We start from the raw sequence: 20,821 nt of genomic DNA on the forward strand, positions 1-20,821 counted from the left end.
CTGTTGGGCATATGTAACTAGGAGTGGCATTGCTCGGTCATCCCGTGGCTCTGTGTCTGACCGTCTGCAGAACCACCGGCCTGTTTTGCAGAGCCGCTGCCTGCTTCCCTGTGTATGGCAGTGCGTGAGAGGTCCCACGTCTTCACCCCCTCACGGCTGCCCGCTGTTGTCCATCTTTTCGTTGTAACCATCCTGCTGGCTGTGAGAGCTTGTTTGGAGGTTCTAGCAGGGAGCGCAGCTACTCGTACACCCTTGACCGAAGAACGGTCCTCCTCCATCGGGGAAGGTCGTCCTCTTCGACCGAGCGTCCAGCTTTGAGAGGGACGCACATGGAGTGGTGAGGGAGGAAGGGGACACCCGCCTAGCCAGCCAGATCAGCCGAATCAACCCTGGCGATCAATGGGGTGACAGATGTCGCAGCCAGATCGCCCTCACATCCCATCCTGCTGGCTGTGAAATGTTTCATTTTGGTTTAAGTTTTCATTTCCCTGATGGCTGATGATGTGCTTATTGGCCATTTGTATATGCATGCAAATTCTTTGCCAATTTTTAAATTGGGTTTTGTTTTCTTTTTATTGTTCCGTCGTTAGAGTCTGCTATATATCCTGGACACTCGGCTCTTATCAGATACATGCTTTGCAAAAATGTTCTCCCTTTCCGGGGGTGGTCATTTCACTTTCTTGGTGATGTCCTTTGCAGCACAGAAGTTTTTAATTTTAATGAAGTCAGTTTATGTATTGTTTCTTTTATCACTCATGTTCTTAGTATTGCATCTTGGAAATCGTAGCCTAATCCAATGTCACGAAGATTTACTGTTTTCTTGTAGGAAGTTTATAGGTTTAGTTTGTACCTTTAGGTGTTTGGTCCATTTTGAGTTAATTTCTGTCATATGCGGTTGGGTTCAAGTCCATTCTGTCGAAGGCGGAGGCCCGGTTGCCCCAGTACTGTGCTCTGCAGACATTCTTCTCCCACTGAGTGGTCTTGGCACCCTGTGGAAAATTAATTGACTGTACACGTAAGGTCTGATTTTTAATTCTGTTCCATTGATTTATATCCATACTTATGCCAGTACCGTACTGACTAGATTATGGTAGCTTTGTAGTAAGCTTTGAAGTTGGGAAGAGTCCTCAAACTTTGCTCTTCTTTTTCGAGATTGTGTTGGCTATTCTGGGTCCCTTGAATTTCTGTGTGAATTTTGGGATCCGTGTGTCAATTTCTCTAAGGAAGCCCCCTGGGATTTTGATAGGGATTGGGATGAATCTGTAGGTCAGTTTGGGGAGTTTTGGTGTCTTAATATTGTCTTCCATCCCATGAGCCTGAGGTGCCTTCCATATATTTAGGTCTTTTACAGTTTCTTTCATTGATCTCTTATTGTTTTCAGTGTGTAAGTCTTACACATTTTTGTTAAATTTATCTCATTATTTCATTTTTAATGTTATTGTAAACAAAAAGGCTTTGTTTCTTGAGGGCAGGACTGTGTATCATTTATCTGTGTATTCCTAAGATTTCATTCATAGTAGGTGCCAGATCTATATTTGTTAAATGAATCTATTCACCACAGTCTCTCTCTTCCCATTTTATAAACGAGAAACCCAGATTCAGGTTATGCTACCTGAACACATACGTGAAAGTGAGAAATCAGACCCTGGGGTGGGGCACAGTGTGATGATACTGGGAGCTTATTCAGGATGGATTCATCTTAATTTCTTTAAAAAAATCCCTTTGGGTGTATTTAGTCAGATGCTTTAAGTCAGATGTGTAGAGTAGCTAGGGCTATCAGTTTCAAGATAAATTTCTAGTAAGAGGGCTATACTCGAAGCCTTATTTGTATGACTCTTTGAAGAGGATCATGTTTAGGGAGCTTGGCTAATTAGCACTTGTGTTTATTAAATACCTACAGCTGTAAGTGATGGAGCAGTGCTCATGAGAATGAGGGAACTGTCTCCCAGGGTAGTGTTGCAGTTGTGACCAGAGTCGACTCTTGATATGGTCTGCCTTGCTCGTCGCAACCCGCTACAGTGAGCTTACTAAATACTTTGCCAGTCGTCTGTTGAAACAGAGCCACAAGCACTGGTGAAGGTTCAATGAAGGGAAGTCCTAAAGAACAAGATTGAGGTTCATCCTACAAAAGCATTTTTCTGAGAGTTGGTGTTGGATCCGCGTCAAAGAGGGTGGCAGTGGAGTCCACTGTTTGGGATTCATAGGGTAGAGTACTCCTGTGTGGGAGCCCAGGGTTATACAAAATTCAAATTCTAGTCCAAGGGAATAGCAAGTGGCAAGCCCCACGGTGGGAGGGAGCATGGGTGCTTAGAGGCTGAGGCACACGGGGCCGGGCAGGCAGGCGTGCGTGAGGCGCGCCAAGGAGGTAGTAGCAGGAAACGGACTGTGCAGGCTTTGTAGGTTGTGTGCAGTCTCCCTTAGGCTTTATCCTGAGAGCAGTGTCCAGCCACTGGGGATTTTAAGCAAGGGCGTGCAGTGCTATAAAGGATCACTTTTCTGGAAGCCTGTGGAAGACTGGGCGGGAGGTGATGGGATGGTGTAGAGGAGGCGGCTTTGAGGTTTCGCAGTCAAGTGGGTCTTCATCCTAGTTCTACCATTAGTAGCTGTGTGACTCGCATGGCTCACTTAAGGAAACAGAATTTCTCTGATCAGCTGGACTGTTAATGCCCCGACTTCCCAGGATTGTTGTGAAGTTTCAGTGAGATAACACGTCTGCAGTGTGCAGCACGGCACCCAGCTCAGCGTTGTGTTCCTGAGCAGCTCTCAGGGAGGCTGTGCGCAGGTGGAGGTTGATGTGCCTTTGAAACATCTCAGTCAAGTGTCACCGGTGAGCAGGATTCACCGAGGATGTCTGTCCCCGAGCTGAGCATTTTCATAAAATCCTTGACTCTGAGGACCCCGCAACACTGATCCCTGAAAGTGAAGACATACTTTATAACACAAGTGGACAATATTAGCATTTCTGTCGTTGAAACTCAGTGTTCTTTTTTTAAAAGATTATTTACTTATTTAAGAGAAAGGGAGAGAGAGAGAGTGTGTGCACGAGCTGGGGGGGCGGACAGAGGGAGAGAGTCTCAAGCAGTCTCCGTGCTGAGCAGGGAGCCCAACACAGGGCTCGATCCCACGACCCTGAGATCATGACCTGAGCTGAAGCCAAGAGCCAGATGCTCAACCGACTGAGCCACCCAGGCACCCCCATATTTCTTTCTTTATCACTTATTTCACTAACTAGATACTTACTGAGCACTCACTTTGTACAGCCCTCGCCTGGACTCAGGTTACACAATTAAGAGCCAGCAAATCTGCCTTTTTTCCGGGAAGGAGGCCCATGTTGTTGGTAACCTTCTGTAATTTGCCTAACTTAGAGTTCCAGTTTTTGCTTTAATTGATTCTATTTTATGTTGGTCGTTTCCTGAAAAGAAAGGCATCTTATCTCATTGTCATGTTCGGATTAGGTATTTCTAAGAATTGCTGATTTCATCTGTAGTCTGTGTATTTTATTAACCTTGTAGATGGTTTTCTCGTTTTTCGGCTTTGCCCCTTTGTTTATTTTGTATGCCTCTCTAAGTCTCTATCCTATTTGGGCCCTTAATTATTTTTTTAATTAAAAAATGTCTGTTAGTAGAAAAAAAATACCAAATAATGTGTAAGTTCAGAAGATAACTAGTTTATTTTCTTTGGCAATATCATGGCCTAGCAATTCTCAAAAACCCTCTTTGCATGTGTTCCTTAAAGATGCTGATTAGGGGGCGCCTGGGTGGCTCAGTCGTTAAGCGTCTGCCTTCGGCTCAGGTCATGGTCCCAGGGTCCTGGGATTGAGTCCCGCGTCGGGCTCCCTGCTCGGCGGGAAGCCTGCTGCTCCCTCTCCCTGTGCTCCCCCTGCTCGCTGTTGCTCCTGCTCTCTCTCTCTTGTAAACAAATACAATCTTTACAAAAATGCTGATTAAGAAATAAAACTTTTTTCCCCAGTTTTTCAAAATGTATAGCCGGCAAGTAAGAGGAAACCCTCAGGGGCCAAAACAACTAGAAAGCACAAATCCTGGAAGTTAAGTGAGCCTCAGAAGCCAGCGAATGCCGCCTAGCTCTGGGAACACAGTATCAGCAGCCCATATAGGAGGGACAGGAGGTAAACCTTTGGCCTGCCCCCATTGGGAATTGGATGGCAGACCCATGTGTAAAGCCGAGACCTCCCCCAAGCCATGTTTAATGGAAGGGTGAACTGGAAAAAAATAAAATCCCAGTACTCAAAGAAAGAAAATAGGGAAATTCTGAATCTTGTTGGAAGGAAAAAAGCAACCCAAACTGAGGATTTAATTTAAAGTTCCTGGCATGAGAGTGACCATAAACTCCTGGCAGAAATATGTAAATCCTCCTGGAATGAGAAATTGTGTTTTGAATGAATCAATGAACAGTCAATACAAAAAGATCCTCAGAGGGTTTTGAATCAGGATGTTGGATCCTGAACATACCAACATTGCCTTTCTCCCAAGGTCTCATTTAAATATCCAAAAAGATTTTTTATTTTTTTAAATTTTTAAAAAAGATTTTATTTATTTGACAGAGAGAGACAAAGTGAGAGAGGGGACACAAGCAGGGGCAGAGGGAGAAGCAGGCTTCCCGCCAAGCAGGGAGCCCGATGAGGGGCTCGATCCCAGGACCCTGGGACCATGACCTGAGCCGAAGGCAGACGCTTAAGACTGAGCCACCCAGGCACCCCCAAAAAGATTTTTTAAAGGAAAGAGCCATGGTGATAATTATATCCATTGATATTATAATATGCTAGGAACTCAGAGGTGAATATGGAGTAGTCTCCTCTTTTATGGAGCTCATGTTCTATTTGAGGAGACAAATCTGTGTTTTGTGAGCCTGGTGGAGGGAGGTGTTAATACAGTCAGGCAGGAGAGGATATGAAGAAAGTGATGATGGGTGGGTGACATTTGGGTTGTGTATGGTCTTATTTAATTGGCTTTTAATTTCAGGCTCCATGATTGTCATTGGAGGGAATAGATTTTATGGAGAATATACTTAAAAAACTCAGGACTCTTTAGAATTAGAAAATGAATGCTAAGAAAGACATAGTCAAAGTTTGTGCCATCCTCAAACTACACCTCAGCTTGCTTGCTCACTAAATCTGAAGATGGTAAAAGTAGGCAGGACTTCTTGGGGCCAGAGGACTTGGTTTCTAAGATCATCCAAGAATGAATCCAAGGGTACCAGGATGAGCAGAAGTCAGGCTTTGGCTTTGCTCTGCGGCTTCGGGTGTGTGCTGACCAAGGGTGTTGATTGTTCTTAAAAGTTTCATCTCTCTTTAATGTTTGTCAAGGTGTTGAGCACATGGTATGTACACCTGCTCTAGGAGCCTTTTAGGTACCAGCCTAAGAGTGTGGGCACAACTGCGCCTCTGTCATCCATCTCTCCATCCATCTTCTGTGGCTCTGGGAACTCAGCAGAGTGATTCCTTGTTGGCTTGTCTGTCTCCTCCATGACCTTGTCAACCATCGAGGGAACAGGTCTTATGTAACTTTGTTTTGTTTTTAATCCTTTCCTTTTGAATGATTAAAACCAAAAATGGATCCTGTTACTTTAGCAGATGCTTTTTAAAGAAAGGTCCTTGGTATAAGCCTGGTAACCATGCTTTGGGATGTAGGGAAGAGAGTTACATTCTTTCCTTTCCAAACTGTTTTGACACACATATATGGAAATTTGTGTAATTTTGAATATATATTTTCTCTCTGTATAATCACGGCTAGAAATAAATGTGGGTAGAAACAGAATGTGTTTTCCACACTTGAGAATGTATGGTCTCCGCAGTTTTCTGCCCTGCTATTTCACAGTCGTTGCTGGCGTGCCATCACCAGCCCGTCTCACAGTGACTGCTACAGCCTTGTTCTTCAGGTCACTGCAGGCGCCCATGTTTGAGAAGGCTAAAGGCTGGTGAGGCATTTTTGGGAGCATCTCTGGCTGGCTAATTTTGGGTTAACGCTGGTGGCATCCGAGGTATTAACTAACAGTGGTGTCTCTCATTTCTTGAACACTCGTCGTGAGCTTTAAGCTATGCTGAGCGTACACGTTATTTCATTCAGTCTTTCCAACAATCATGATTAGATTTCATTATCCTTATTAATAAGGAAAGTGCCAAAGCTAGTGATGTCCAGATTTGGGACTGGCACTTGGATCTTTCTGATCCCTATGTCTCTGTGTCCTCCCAGATAGCCAGGAGATTCTTCCTAAGCCTGAGTTTCCTGCTGATATTACTGCTTTGTTTCTAGTGGAATAAAGCAGGTGTGAACTTACTTTCCAGTTGGAAAAGGAATAGTGAATTAACATTCGAGTTCCTCAGAGTTCATCTTATGAGTAAAGCAACTTGTCTTGAGTAGTTGTTATGAGTTACTTTCCACTTGGAGCTTCATGCAAACGTCTGGGCCCTGGTGGGCTCAGCCTTCATGGCTGTGCAGCCTATTGAAAAATTAGAACAAAGATGTTTTGATTAATATTCCCTAAAAGAGCAGTGGATTGGAAATAAGTTTGGGAATTTGATTTCATTTCAAAATTTTGTAAGGATCTTGGCCTAAAATTTTGCCTGGGACTCTTTCATATTCCCCAGATTTTGTGCTGTGGATGTCTATGCTGACCTAACTTGACTTTGTCCTGAGGCTCACAGAGCCCATGGCCAATGAGGAGCTTTTCAGTTAAGTGTTTTCCTGGGGCTCTGAAGCATTTGTGTCCAAGATTTTTCCATTAAGAGTCTTTTCTGGGGCTTGGAGTGATTGCAATTCCACTTATAATGTAGTGTTTATCATTTGGTTTCTCGTTATATTCAAATGATGGAAGAAGAACGAAAGAGTCTATTACTGATCAGAGTATTCCAGTCTTTCATCTTTAATAGTGTCCATGAAAGAATCAGTGGGAACTCTGATGGACTGGAGGCCAAGTCTAGTGATCTTTATTTTGGATGGTGGCCTCATTGAGGGTACTGGCTATAACCACTAATATTTTTACCTTCCCCAGTATCTTTTTCCATATTTAAAACCAAAGGGTACAATTGAAGGTCTGGGAGTTTCCAAGCGTGTGATAAAAGCATTAAGTACTCCTGCCTCTCCTGTATAGACCTCCTCAGTCCTCTGCTCCTGGCTGCATCTCACTGCACTGGAATCTCTCTGCAACTGGTACTGTGTGCAAAGAGAGCAAAGACTGTGTCTCTTTGAAATTTGCGTATGCACGGATCCTAGACCTAATCATAAAGCTTCTATAGGAAGACATAGGAGAATATGTTCGGGACTTTGGGGTAAACAGAAGTCCCTTAAGCAAAGGCACAGAAAACATTAACCATAAAAGAAAAATAAATTGAACTACTTTACAATTGGTAAAATTGATAAACTGAACTCCTTCACGATTTCTGCTTATCAAAAGACTTCTTTTGGAAAATAAATGGACAGCAGACTGGGAAAATATGACGTTAAGAATATGTTAAGAACGCCTATGACTCAGTAATAAGACAAATGATCTAATTTAAGAAATGACCAGAAAATTTGAACAAATGCTTTGTGATGGAAGATAGAGAGGTGGCCAGTAATCATATGAAAAAGTGTCTAGCGTCATTAGTTATCAGGTAAATGCAAATTAAAGCCACGAGAATGGCTAAAATGGAGAAGACTGTTAACATCAAATGTTGGTGAGCATGTGGAGCAACAGTAATGCTCATACATTACTGATTTGAGTATAAAGTGATGCTTCCACTTTAGAGAGGGAACGTACCTCAGCATAATTAAGGCCATGTGTGGCACCTCCACGGTGAATATCATGTGGTTGAGAAGCTGAAAGCTTTTCCTCTAAGATCAGGAACAAGACAAAGATGTCCACTGTTACCACTTTCATTCCACATAGTATTAGAAGTCGTAGCCACAGCAGTCAGACAAGAAAAAGAAATAAAAAGCATCCACATTTGTAAGGAAGAAGTAAAGCTGTCACTACTTGCAGATGACATGGTCCTATATAGAGAAAACCCTAAAGATGCCAACCAAAAACCTTTGGTTGGTGAATTCAATGAAGTTGTGGGATATGAAGTCAACATGTAGAAATGTCTTGTGTATCTGTACACTATTAATGAAATAACAGGAACGAAGATGAAATAAACAACCCCATTTACAATTGCATCAGAAGAATAAAATACCTAGGAATAAACTAAACTGAGAGGTGAAAGATCTGTACTCTGAAAACTACAAGACACTGATGATTGAAATTGAAGACAACACAAATAAATGGAGAGAGATTCCATGCTCATGGGTTGGAAGAATTAATATTGTTAAAATGTCCATACTACCCAGAGCGATGTACAGATTCAAGCAGATCCTATCAAAATATAAAAACTAGAACAAAAAAATCCTAAAGTTTGTATGGAACCACGAAAGACCCCGAATAGCCAAAGCATTCTTGAGAAAAAAGAACAAAGCTGGAGGTATTACAACTCCTGAATTCCAACTATCCTACAAAGCTATAGTAATCAGAACAGTATGGTACTGGCACGAAAATAGACATAATAGATCAATGGAACAGGATAGAGAGCCCAGAAATAAACCCACAATTATATGGTCAATTAATCTATGACCAAAGAGGCCAAAGTACACAATGGGGAAAAGACTGTCTCTTCCATGAATGGCATCGGGAAAGTGGACAGCTAGCTACATGCAAAAGAATGAAACTGAACCACATTCTTATATACCATACACACAAATTAAAAATGGATTAAATGTGAGACAGGAAGCCATGAAACTCCTAGATGAAAACATAGGCAGTCATCTCCTGGACATTAGCCTTAGCAAGAGTTTTCTGGATCTGTCTTCCTAGGCAAGAGAAGCAAAACAAAGAACCTATTGTGACTACACCGAAGTAAAAGGTTTTGCACAGCAAAAGAAACCATAAAGAAAACAAAAAGGCAACCCAGTGAAGGGGAGGAGATATTTGTAAACGATATATCCAATAAAAGGTTCATATGCAAAACATGTCAAGAATTCATATAACTCAAAACCAAAAAAACCCAAACAATCTGATTAAAAAATAGGCAGAGGACCTAGATAGACATTTTCCCAAAGATGTTCAGATGGCCAGCGGACACATGGAAAGGTGCTCAACATCACCGATCATTAGGGAAAGCAAATCACAAACATGATGAGATACCACCTCACACCTGTCAGAATGGCTGTTATCAAAAAGACGAAAAAAAAAGTATTGGCGAGGATGTGGAGCAAAAGGAACCTCATGCACGGTTGTTGGGAATGCAAACTGTGCAGCCACTGTGGGAAACAGCACGGAGGTGCCTCAAAAAATTAAAAATGGAGCTACCATACGACATAGTAATTCTACTTCTGGATATTTAAATGGAGAAAATGAAAACACTAATTTGAAGATATGTGCTCCCCTATGTTTATTGCAGCATTATTTACAAAGCCAAGTTATGGAAGCAGCCCAAGTGTCCGTCCATAGACATAAACACACACTAGAACATTACTCAGCCATAAGAAGAATGAGATCTTGCCATTTGCAATGACGTGGATGGACCTAGAGGGTATAATGCTAAGTGAAATAAGTCAGAGACCAATACCATATGATCTCACTCGTCTGTGGAAGCAAAGCAAACGAGCAAGCAATAACAAGAGAGAAACAGACTCATAAATTCAGAGAATAAACCAGTGGTCGCCAGAGCAGGGGAATGGGTGAAATATGTGAAGGAGTTGGAGGGGTACAGAATTCCAGTCATAAAATAAATAAGTCGCAGGGATGAACAGAGCGGCATAGGGAATATAGTCAGTAATACCGTAGTAACTATGAGGTGACAGATGGTAACTACACTTATTATGGTGAGCATTTGATAATGTCTCTAACTGTCAAGCCACTATGTTGTACATGCCGAAACTAGTATTATATGTCAACTCCACTTCAATTAAAAATAAAAAGATTAGTACAAAAAATGATGCTCCTACTTTAGAAAATGTCTGGTGGTCCTGTGGGCTGGGCAGGGGGCGGAGATTGAACGTGAACAGGAATAATACAGAAGAGAGAAATAATATGGTGGAATCCAGAAAGGCTGTGAGAATTTAGGGAAAGAAGGGGCAGCCCACACCAGAGAGCACAAAGACCAGCATCGGGGAAGGGTGGTGGGCAGGGTGCTGCAGTGGGGGAGATGTGGGAGCCTGCCTGCTGATTTTCTTATTCTGCCTGGAATGTCCTTGCCTGGCTGACTCCTTCTTAGTCTCCGTCTTGTGGAGAATCAGCTCTCATCTGTATTTCATTGTAAGAAGGCATCCAATGAACGGGTGTTGACAGAATAAGAAAACACACACATCCAAGTTGTCCCATTTGGCTGGCTCACGGTGGGCAATGGGACCTAGATTTACAAGGGCAGCTTGGGGGGCCAGGGAAGGCTCTGGGCCTGTGGGTATAGTGCTGAAGGGTTTGCCAGTGTTTCTGAAATGGCGTGACAGGCTCTGAACTGTGCTCCGGGAATACTAGCCTGGCAGCTACCCGTGCATGCATTAAAGAAGGTCCCCGAAAGCTGATAAGAAGACCATTTAGATTCATCTTTCAGGTGAGGGTCCAGGTAAGGGCCGTGCCAGTGGGTGTGGAGAAGGGGCATTGAGGAGTGCAGGCTGGTTGTGGTCTGTGCTCACAGAGGTATCTGGGAAACATTTATTGCCCAGGCTCCCAGAGGGGGAGAACCACCTCTGTAAGCAGTGTGGCCTTGAGCAGCAGGACGGGCTGGGGTGGTCCTTCTTGCCAGGGAGCTGGGGCACAGTGCGGGGCGGTCGTGCAGTAATTGGAGGCCCCCCCCCCCCAAGCTCAGGGCTGCTCTCTGACACTCTGGGGTGTATGATTTTGCAAAGATGTTCATTCCTCTCTGAGCTTCAGATTTCCTTGTCTATGAGCTGGGGTGATTCCTGGGATTATTGTAATGATGAAGTAAGGTGCGGTAATGTCGCTGGCATGGAAGGAACGCAAGTTGTTATTACTACATCATGGGGTTGTGGAGAGAATTCAGTCAGGTCACGGATGAAGGAAAACTCTTTATGAGTATGAAGGCTTAAGTCTAAGTTAGGTGTTGTGATTATTGACAATTTGTTGTCCGGTTACATGGTTCCATACATTCTCTGTTTTGAGCAGTTTTGTATTCGATGAAAGTCCCTGCCCAAATCCTAGTGTCTAGGGGGAACTATTCTTTCTCTTTTATAAAGGAGCTAAAAGTAGACGTCATGTGCTATGTAGCAAATGTGTTTGTTCCAGAGAAGACAGGCCTTCCTAGCCAAGGGACAGGGCGAACTTGAAGAGGTGGGCCTCATGAAGGCTTTATGCATCACAGTGCATGGTACAGGCCTGGCCTTCCTCAGGGTTTCATCATGTCTCTGTTTTATGAAAAAGTTTTTTTTTTTTTTTTTAATGTGTTTCCTTTCTCAAAAGTTTTTTTACTCCTGTCTGTGCTTCAGCTTTCTGAAGAAGAGAAAATCCAGCGGTATAGCATCCTGTCTGAGCTCTACGAACTGATTGGCTTCCATCGAAAGTCTGCGTTCTTCAAGCGCGTGGCGGCCATGCAGTGTGTGGCCCCGAGCATCTCGGAGCCAGGGTGGAAGGCCTGCTACAAGCTCCTCCTGGAGACGCTTCCTGGCTACAGTCTGTCGCTGGACCCCAAAGACTTTAGCAAAGGTACTGAAAGTCTCATTGCTGGAACTGAGATGTTGCTGGAATCCAATTACCTGTGCATTGTTCAAGCACTTCCTCTCCCAGTTAGACGGTGGGGTTCAGAGATGATGAAGCATCATCCTGCCCTTGGGTACTTACAATACAGTTACAACAAAAAGTAGTGGTGCTTTGCCTGGGGGCTGGCATCCTTTTGGCTGGTCCCTTTCCTGCCCCTGCTAGTCGTGATTGGGGTTAAGGGCAGAAATAACTGGACAAGCCATGGACACCTGTGGGATTTACAGTCAAAAGGCTCAGTGTTGCTTGTGGAGGAGCTGTTGGAGCTGTGGAGGTGGGTACGAGCTCACTTAGGCCACCTTCCCAAGAGGTTTCATAGAAGGAGGTTAGTGTTTGGGAAGTGGGCAGAGTTTTTAGAGCAATCACACGGTTGCTCTGTAGAGAGAGGATAAAGTGTATTTGAAAAGTTCCCAGTTGCGCAGGGAATGGAATCCCCATTTACTGTGCTTCAGGGAGACTGGAGGCAAGGTCCCACTGGCTCTCCAGGTACCTTTTTATGGTATCCTGTGAACGTAACTCCAGGCTGGCTCCAGAGGGAAAGCAGGCTGCCGGGTTTTGTGCAGGTCACCCCAGGAGTTGTCTGATGTGTCCTGGGATGCATAACATCTGAGAGTCCAGAGTCGGAGGCCTTCTTCTGGGATGCTCTTCCTTGCTCCTCACTGTGGAGCTGCCAGCCGTCCTTTGGGTCTTGGCTGGCTGTCACTGCTGCAGAGACGTCCCCTGTGGCCCCCAGCCTATGCAGACTCCCTTGATTTTTCCTCTTTCTTTTTTTAAAGAGTTTATTTATTTATTTTAGAGGGAGATAGAGAGTGAGCGAGAGTGTGTCCGTGAGCAGGGGAAGGGGCAGAGGGAGCGGGAGAGAGAGAAGCCCCAGCAGGTCCCAGGCCTAGTGCGGAACCTGATGCTGAGCCACCCAGGCGCCCCTTATTTTTACTCTTTCATTTTACTCTTTCACCCCTTATTTTTACACCCCTGTTTTTCTTCCTTATGGCACCCCTATAATTTGCAAGTGCATTTAAAAATCAGTTGGGGTTGGCGCACCTGGGTGGCTCACTCTTGATCTTGGCTCAGGTCATGATCTCGGGGTCATGAGATGGAGCCCCACGTCGGGCTCTGCACTGGGTGTGGAGCCTCCTTAAAGAAAAATCAACTGGGGTAATGATTTAACGTATCCCATGCCAGCCTGTGTGTCTACGAGAGCAGAGCCCCTGACTCTCCCTGTGGCCCCTGGGTGGCACATGGCAGGCATCCCAGGAGCTACGTGGCACGTAGGACCAAACCCTAAAGAGCAGCCGCAGCCTGGGTTGCCACTTGTCAAATAGAATTTCTTGGTCTTAATTTTTAAAGCAGATGAACAAAGTGTTTCTTTTGCAAAATAAAGCAAGCACATCTCTGAGTGATTTGGTACTTTTTACTTAGCCTTCTGTTTTGGGAGGAGACATTTGCCATCGTTTTGTGGAAGAGGTGGAGAGAAGGTTAGGAAGTGAGATCAAATGAAGTACAAGTGATAAATGTTGGCTGGCTGTATTTTTAATAGGAAATAAAAATCACTTTAAACTCCATCTCCACTGTTGCTCTGGACCACTTCAAACATTTCTCAGAGAATTAAATAGAAATGTACTCAAAAACCCTGCACCTGTGAATAGAAGTAAATTGTATTCTCAGGACCCAAAATGTATTTCTGTTTCTCAAAATAAACATTTTCACTAGCTGGTCACAGAAGGTCAGGGCAGGTACACAAATACGGACTGTGTGTATTTGCCCCCTTAATGGGCTGCTGGTTATCACTTGAATCTACTTGTGTTGCTGTATATGAAGATTTAGGAATATGCTGTGTATGGAGATGAGTCTTTTCCCGAGTGAGGGATTCGGTCTTCCCTAGGAGCTCGTACGAGAGAGAGACTGGCAGGGCAGGTGGATTTGCTTTAAGGCAATAGTTGTCATAAACTCCCAAATCAGGAATTTCTTGAATGCAAGAGTGTTGAAAATGTTATCACTTGGTCATATGTTGCGAATCTGGCTTATGAATAAAAAGAATCCGGTTTTATTGGAGGAGCGATTTGAATCACATAGAAATTGTGACTTGTACACTAGTGTTAAGAAAATTTATATTTATTCTTACAGTTGCCTGTGGAAGGAACTGTATCATCATGTGTTTTAAAAAAAAATCAACATGGTGATATTTGCCCAATTTTAAGGTGAGAAAACCTTCTTGATACTGTAGTGTTGAGATTAAATTGGGTTATTTAGAATTCATGGCTTGGTTCGTCATGAAGTTGATTCCAGCTTCTTAATCCTTTTAAAAATCTCTTACTTCATTTTGGCATTTGGTCTTAGCTTGTTTAGATGATGAAAATACTGCAGGGACTTGTCTTTCTGTCCTTCTCTGTCGTGTGATGAGTGCCGCAGCTTTACGTTCCAAAAGGTTTTTGTAAGACAGGCTTTAGGGCACAAGGTAATTTTGGGGTGTGTGTGTAGGTTTGGTCACTTCCAAGAATTTAAATGTAAAAAGTTATTATGAAGTAATTTAAATACATACGAATTAAAGAGAAAAGTACAATGAGTCCATCATCACCCAGAGTAAGCGATTATCAAGACTTTGCCACATGGGCTTTATTTTTACCTTTTTTCCTTTTATTTGTTCTTTGTTGAATTATCTTGGGGCAAACCCCAGAAATCATGTCATTTTACCCTACATACTCAGTTGGATGTCTGAAAAATAGGGGCACTGTGTTTCACCAGGCTTTCAACTCGACGCACATGCCTGTGAAGATGCAATTGTGTGCCAGGCATCCCGCTAGGTGTTAAGGATACTTGGGTGCATAAGACACAATCCTGGCTCCGAGGGAAATTGAAGATTGTGGAAGGAATAAATACACGAGCTTGCACGTGCCTCACTGTACCTGCTGGATAAGGCCTGTGGGTCAGATTTTGTGCACGATGCAGCAGAGGTACACAAAAGAGCTGGCCAGCGTGTGGCGCAGGGCAGTGGGAGAGGAGTTCCGTAGGGATGGGGCAGGAGGAGGCCATGGTTGGAGTCTTCATCTTTCTGCCCAGCCCCCAGGGCCCCAGACACAATACTGTGCCGTAACCTGTTTGTGTTAGAATCCTCTTATGGGGGTCTCCTTCATGAAGGATTTCAAGGTAGAGAATATTTAAAAGTAATTATTGCCAGAAGGGAGATGGAATAATAACTCTAAGAGTCTGTTGTCTTTATGTTTTAAAGATTTTATTTTTTTATTTGAGAGGGAGCACAAGTAGGGAATAGGCAAAGGGAGAGGCAGGCTCCCTGCTCAGCGGGGCTTGATCCCAGGACCCGGGGATCACGACCCAAGCTGAAGGCAGTTGCTTCACTGACTGAGCCCCCCAGGTGTCCCTAGATTGTGTGGTCTTAAAGAGGTACTTTTCACTGGCTGTGCAACCGACCCCCGACCTTAAATTTCAACCACGCTAATTTGTTTGGAGGGAGCAGCTGCAAAATTCAGTTGTTAACCTTTTTTCTAATTTAGCTATCTGCTTTTATGAGTTTTTCTTATACGTTAAATTAAAAAAGCTCATTTTTCTAGTGTCCTTGGTTGTTGCTTACGAAGGCCCATCACATATCAGTATTTTTTTTTAAATTGTATATCTGTAACTCAAATACATGCCATTGGAAACATAGTCTTTTGTTATAACCTTACGATAATGATCTCAGTTGTTATTTTTAAATTGTGTCTTTGCAGAAGAGAAGAAGTATTCCATAAAACATATCTTTTCATGGTATGAAAAAAACCTATCACTTACGATTTCTTTCTGGAGAAAGTTAAACACAGGAAGTGTTTTTTCTTGCCCTTTGGGTTTGATCATTGAGGCATTTGTCTTTAAATCACAAGTTTTACACATACCGTTAAACGTTATTTCCAAGGAAGGCTCGCGTCTTTGGTTCTGTTGCCAACACGCCCTCGTGGAGCCCTTTGAGGACACTTTGTGACTTCCATCACAGGCACGCACCGAGGCTGGGCTGCCGTCCAGATGCGCTTACTTCACGAATTGGTCTACGCGTCCCGAAGAATGGGGAATCCTGCTCTTTCTGTCAGGCACTTGTCCTTCCTGTTGCAGACCATGCTGGACTTTTTGTCAGATCAAGGTGAGTGAATTGAGTGAACGAGAGCACCCTTCATGCTGGCCCGGATAGACGCGAGCTTAGCTTCAGGTGGGTGACGCTTCCCAGTCCTCCACCGGTTAGGAGACGCCGTGCTCCACCGTGTCCTTAGCTCCCTATGCTGCCCTTGCTGTCCCCCCGGGGGGCCTGACGCCGCTGTCCACCATGCCTTCTTCCCTCTCCTCCCGGGGCCCCTCTTGCCCCTCCGCTGCTTCTGTCTCTCGGCCTCCTGCTGGGCTCCCCTTCCCTTTGCCTACATTGTATACAGTAGAAACGTGCAAGTATAACATTTGTATAGAGCGGTGCACCATTCATTCAGTTAGTTTTCACTAAGTGACCGCTTCTGTAAGTGGCAGCCAGATGGGAAATATAACCAGAACCCTGAGGACCCCAGTGTGCCCCCCAGGTACACTCCCCACAAGAACAGCTTCTTACTTTTCCCATCAGAGATGCAGCTTGCCTGTGTTTGCACCGATGGCAGCGTGTGGTATCTCTGCCTGCACGTCAGGCGACTCTCTCCTGGGCTCTCCTGTCCGCCATCTGCTCTTACTGTCACTGGGTGGCCTCTGCTTTTTGGGTTTCAGTCATGAACTGTTTGTTTCCAGCCCAGATTCCACCCTGGGCCCCAGACACGTTTATTTTGCTGCTTGCAGGACGTCTCCCTTTTCACGTCCCACAGGCACTAGAAAGTGAGCCCAGGCACAGTGGAACTCTGCGGCTTCCCCATCACACCTCCCTTTGCGCCTGGGCCACCCAACCAGGCCATGCGTGCTGCCCGCTGGGTTCCGTGAGACGCACTCTCTACCCTGGAGGTGAATGCAGGGCATTTATTGGGAAGTGCTCCTGGGATCAGTGGCAACTGAAGGGATGAGAAGGAGGCCAGACCGGGCAGAGGAACGCTGGGCCTCAGTGCAGTGTCAGCAGAGGCCCCGGACGACTGGCCTGCACTGTCGCCAAGACAGGCTCGGTGACTGGTCGCGCGGTGAGGCAGTTTTTGGAGAGGCTGCGGCGGCTGCCCCAGGGGTCTCTGAAGCTGACATGGCCCTTCAGAGAGATACCTTGCTGTGTGGTGGGGGCCTTGGCCTAATACTCGCACCCCAGCTGCTGCGTGTGCACTGCTCCCAGGACGGGGGCATGGTTTGGGACAAGGCGGCTCTCTCCAGCCGAGAACAGTCTGCGGCGAGGGCAGTGCTCCCGTCGCCTGGGGGATCCGTCCGTCTGTGCCTGGTGGTGCGTCCCCGTCTGCTCCATAGCTGCCCCTCACTCCAGCTGTCCCAGCAGGGACCTGCCTCGGCTCGGCCCCCGCGCTCCTTCTGCCCGCGCCCGGCGCTGGCCGCTGCGCCTCCTCGCCCTCTTGACTGCGGGGTCAGTGCGTGCTGCTCTCCTCCTGCCTGTGGCCGGTCCCCGACTGTTCCCTGTGGCAGTGTCCCGGGCTGCAGGCTGGAAGGGTGCCACGTCTCTCCTTGCGTGGCGGTGAGGCTTAAATACAGGAATTCCAATAACACCAAAACTCAGTAACGGTCAGCTTCAAAACCAAAGGACTGAAGTCGGCGTGTGATTGCCTTCACAAAGCCAGGGAAACGGCCCGTCGGACTCCTGGGCTTTCCTGAAACGGGAGAGGAAGCTATTCTCCATCGTGTTTTAGGCAGAGCCTGGGGGGGACCCTGGTTCCTGATGAAGTTCGGGGGCACGTTGCAGGATTGGGCGAGATTACTCTTGAGTGGGCTCGTCCTCTACATCCTGTGTGTCCTTGAGCTTCATGTGGGCAGGCTGCGTGCACTTCGGGTCATGCGTACCGCGAATGCCCGTCACGCGCTGTTCTCTTCCCTCGGGAACCTCTGTCCCCAGTGCCACTTGCTGGGATTCGGGGTCGGCTGTTTTCCCCAGGTGGCTTCCACAGCCATCTCTGGGTGAGGAGCTCCTGTAGCTTCTGGCTGCTAGTGACCTTGCAGCACTTATTCCTTCCGGGGCTTGTTTGTATCCCTCTGGGCACGGAGTGATCCAGGGGGTGTGGGCACATCAGTGCTCAGACAGAGGCCCCTGTGGATGGTGGGACCACTGCTTCTCTGTGCCCCCTTGGTTTCCGTGGCCTTTGGTGCCCATCGGAATCGTGACCGCCTTCATGCTGCCTGCAGAGTTTGGCCGCTGAGTGGCAAGACCAGCATGGCAGCTGGCTAGATGAATGGTTTGAACCTTGGGTTTCTCTGAAGCTCGAGGGGCAGATGAAGGCGGAGTTCCCAGAACTGGCCGGCTCTGGTGTCCAGTGGGGACATGGGTATGGGTCTGTCTGTTCTTTGATGAATTGAATTTTTGCTGTTTGATGGGTGACTAGCTCTCCTCAACCCTACCACCCAACAGCTGTGATGACGCAGCATGCCGGGCACAGTGTCCGGTCTGAGTGGACTCTGCCCACTGGGCTTCGAGTTCTGGTGCCTCCTGATCCATGGCACATGTCCCTCTCCCCTTTTGTCATGGTTCTGCTCTTTCCTTTGGTGCCACTTTCCCCACACAGCTCACGTTTAACTGTGTGTGGTCTCACATGTGTGAGTCCAGGAGACTGGGCCCCACATCTTTGCCCTGAGCTGCTCACACCTTCATCTGCTTCATCTTGGACTTTTTCTCTTAAATACGCATCCTCCGTCCTGTGGCAGGACGTACTGTCTCCTTTCCCCCACCCCCTGTTCCTGGTCACCACGTGACTCCTCTAGGTCTGGTTTCCCTCTTGGCAGCCTTTGACAAGTCCCAGCACGACCAGGTTCTCCTGCTCTGTTCTCTTCCTTCATGCGCTGCTCATGACCGCAATAGAAGAATCCCTACGTCTTTAGTTGGTCAATGCCTGTCTTCCCTTCTGAAGCTCTGGAGGGAGGGAGCTTGCTGGTTTTTGGAGGTCATGTCAGATGGTGATCTAAAGACACTTGAATTTAAAAAGAGAGGAGCTGGGACATCAGACTGTTGAACAAAGAGCCGTCTCCTTAGAGGTCTGTGTGTAGTGGTATTTGGTTAATTGGAGTCTTGGGAGAAAAGGTCAAAGGTCAGAAGGTCTAAAGAGTTCTTCCCTCTGATGGCTGTAACCTCAGATCAATGATGGTGTTCTTCCTGGGCCTCCATTTTCTGATTTGTACAACTGGGAGGGCACACTTTTGAGGTAGTTTGTTTTCATTTTAATGATAGATATTTTATTTTTAATTTTTTAATTTAATTTATTTAAGTTCAGGGCTTGAACTCACGACCCTGCTTAAGAGCTGAGCTGAGATCAAGAATCGGTCACTTAACCAGCTCAGCCACCCAGGCGCCTCTAATGATAGATATTTTAATTTATTGGATGACCTTTCCTTTGGAGAGCTCATGGTATCATTTATAGAGTTGCTAATTAACATTTCTAAATACCGCTGCATTGAAATGCAATGTGGACCTAGAAGAACAGCCGAGAGAGGAATCACGGGTCCCAGCCTTGAGGGAAGGGCTTCCTAGCCTTCTTGTTGTGTGTCAGCCTGTCTGGGGGTTTGCAGGTGGAGACGCCGTGATCTGGGTGCTTCTTGCCCTGCCCTCCCCCACGTGTACCCGCTCGTGTGCAGATAGACGTGAACTCATAAGTTATGAGGACAGTTGTTACCACAAAAGGCATCAGTTCCCCGGGACTCTTGTCATTTTTTTCAAGATGGAAGTTCTCACTTGAGAATTTGTGGACGTGGGAAGTGTGACTGTGTTACTGTTTATAATCATCGATACGGGGTCCCTTCCTGTATCCTGAATCCCCCCATCGATACGGGGTCCCTGGGTGTGCAGGTGCAGCTTCCATGGCAGCATGGCCGTGGACCAGTGGGCTCCGGGGTCGTGGCTGCAAACCTGTGACCTCGTCCTGTGTGCTGCACACGATTCCCTTGAAAAGGAACGGGACCCCCGACTCTGTGAAGGCTCAGGGTGTTGCACGTCCACACTGTCCAGCCCGTCTCTTCCTGCTTCTGACTCATGGTGCCCTGGCTGTGCCGTTCAACAGATGCTGCAGCATTTCTGCTCTGCCACCTTTGCATGTGCTGCCCTGCCTGCCCTCGGGCTGCGCCTGTTTCTGTCACCTTGTCCAGGAATTTGTCCCTCACTGTGATACCCGCTTCGTGGAGCCTACTGTGTGGGTCCCCACTACGACCCTGGCTCCCAGCACTGCTGGCCTGTCCCCCCCCCAGGCCCCCCAAGCACAGGAAGTGTCACCTAAATCTAGACCAGCACCTGGCACCTGCTAGGCCCCGAAATGCTGCTGAGTGAGTGGGGGCTTCTGTCTCTTAAGTCTGCCCTCTGCTGTGCCGCCCAACTGATGTTTCTTCTAGTTGGTTGCTTTAAAAACCCCTCTGGGGCGCTTGGGGAGCTCGTTCGTTAAGCGTCTGCCTTCAGCTCAGGTCCCAGGGTCCTGGGATCAAGTCCAACATCGGGCTCCCTGCTCAGTGGGAAGCCTGCTTCTCCCTCTCCCCCTGCTTGTGTGTGCTCTCTCTCTGTGTCAAATAAATAAAATCTTAAAAAAAAAATAAAACAAAAACCCCTCTGGCTCTTGATCTCCTGCAACAGCGTGTGGGAAACTACAGCCCGAGGCCAGGGCCAGTTTAGCACCGGATCTGACCCTTGGCTGTTCTAGCCTGTGCGTGTAGTTTGCGTGTGTAGTTGCTGACACCCACGCCTGTGGAAGGAAAGGGCTTGCTGCTTTCACTTCAGATTACTTAAAGAGGGGCAAGGGGAAAATTAGCCCGAGATGGAATCTTACGGCTCCAAGTGGAGGATTCCAGACGAGAGGACTAAGATTAGCCATAGAGTAGGTGTGCTACCAGGAGTGAGGTGCAGAAGAATGACCTGCTTTAAATCACTCCTGTTGGTGCCACAGTGAACACACCGGGGGTGAGGACAGGGGTGCCGCTGAGACTGTGGGACAACCAGTGAAGGAACTTGCGTTAG

At 46.5% G+C, this 20,821-nt stretch overlaps 1 protein-coding gene across 4 annotated transcripts in view; it reads left to right on the forward strand.

Annotated features, from left to right (window-relative positions):
* TRAPPC9 (trafficking protein particle complex subunit 9) overlaps positions 1-20,821 on the forward strand; it is a 541,110-nt gene that overhangs the window by 51,390 nt on the left and 468,899 nt on the right. For all 4 annotated transcript variants that reach the window (XM_088022741.1, XM_088022742.1, XM_088022743.1 and 1 more), the window contains 2 exons: positions 11,475-11,691; positions 15,725-15,868. In XM_088022741.1, coding sequence (XP_087878867.1) covers positions 11,475-11,691; positions 15,725-15,868 — 361 coding nt within the window. The remainder of the gene's footprint in view (positions 1-11,474; positions 11,692-15,724; positions 15,869-20,821) is intronic.

The sequence above is a fragment of the Eumetopias jubatus genome, unplaced genomic scaffold, assembly GCF_037043125.1.
Source record: "Eumetopias jubatus isolate StellerSeaLion01/CBP00866 unplaced genomic scaffold, mEumJub1_p1.0 scaffold_4, whole genome shotgun sequence".
NCBI lineage: Eukaryota > Metazoa > Chordata > Mammalia > Carnivora > Otariidae > Eumetopias > Eumetopias jubatus.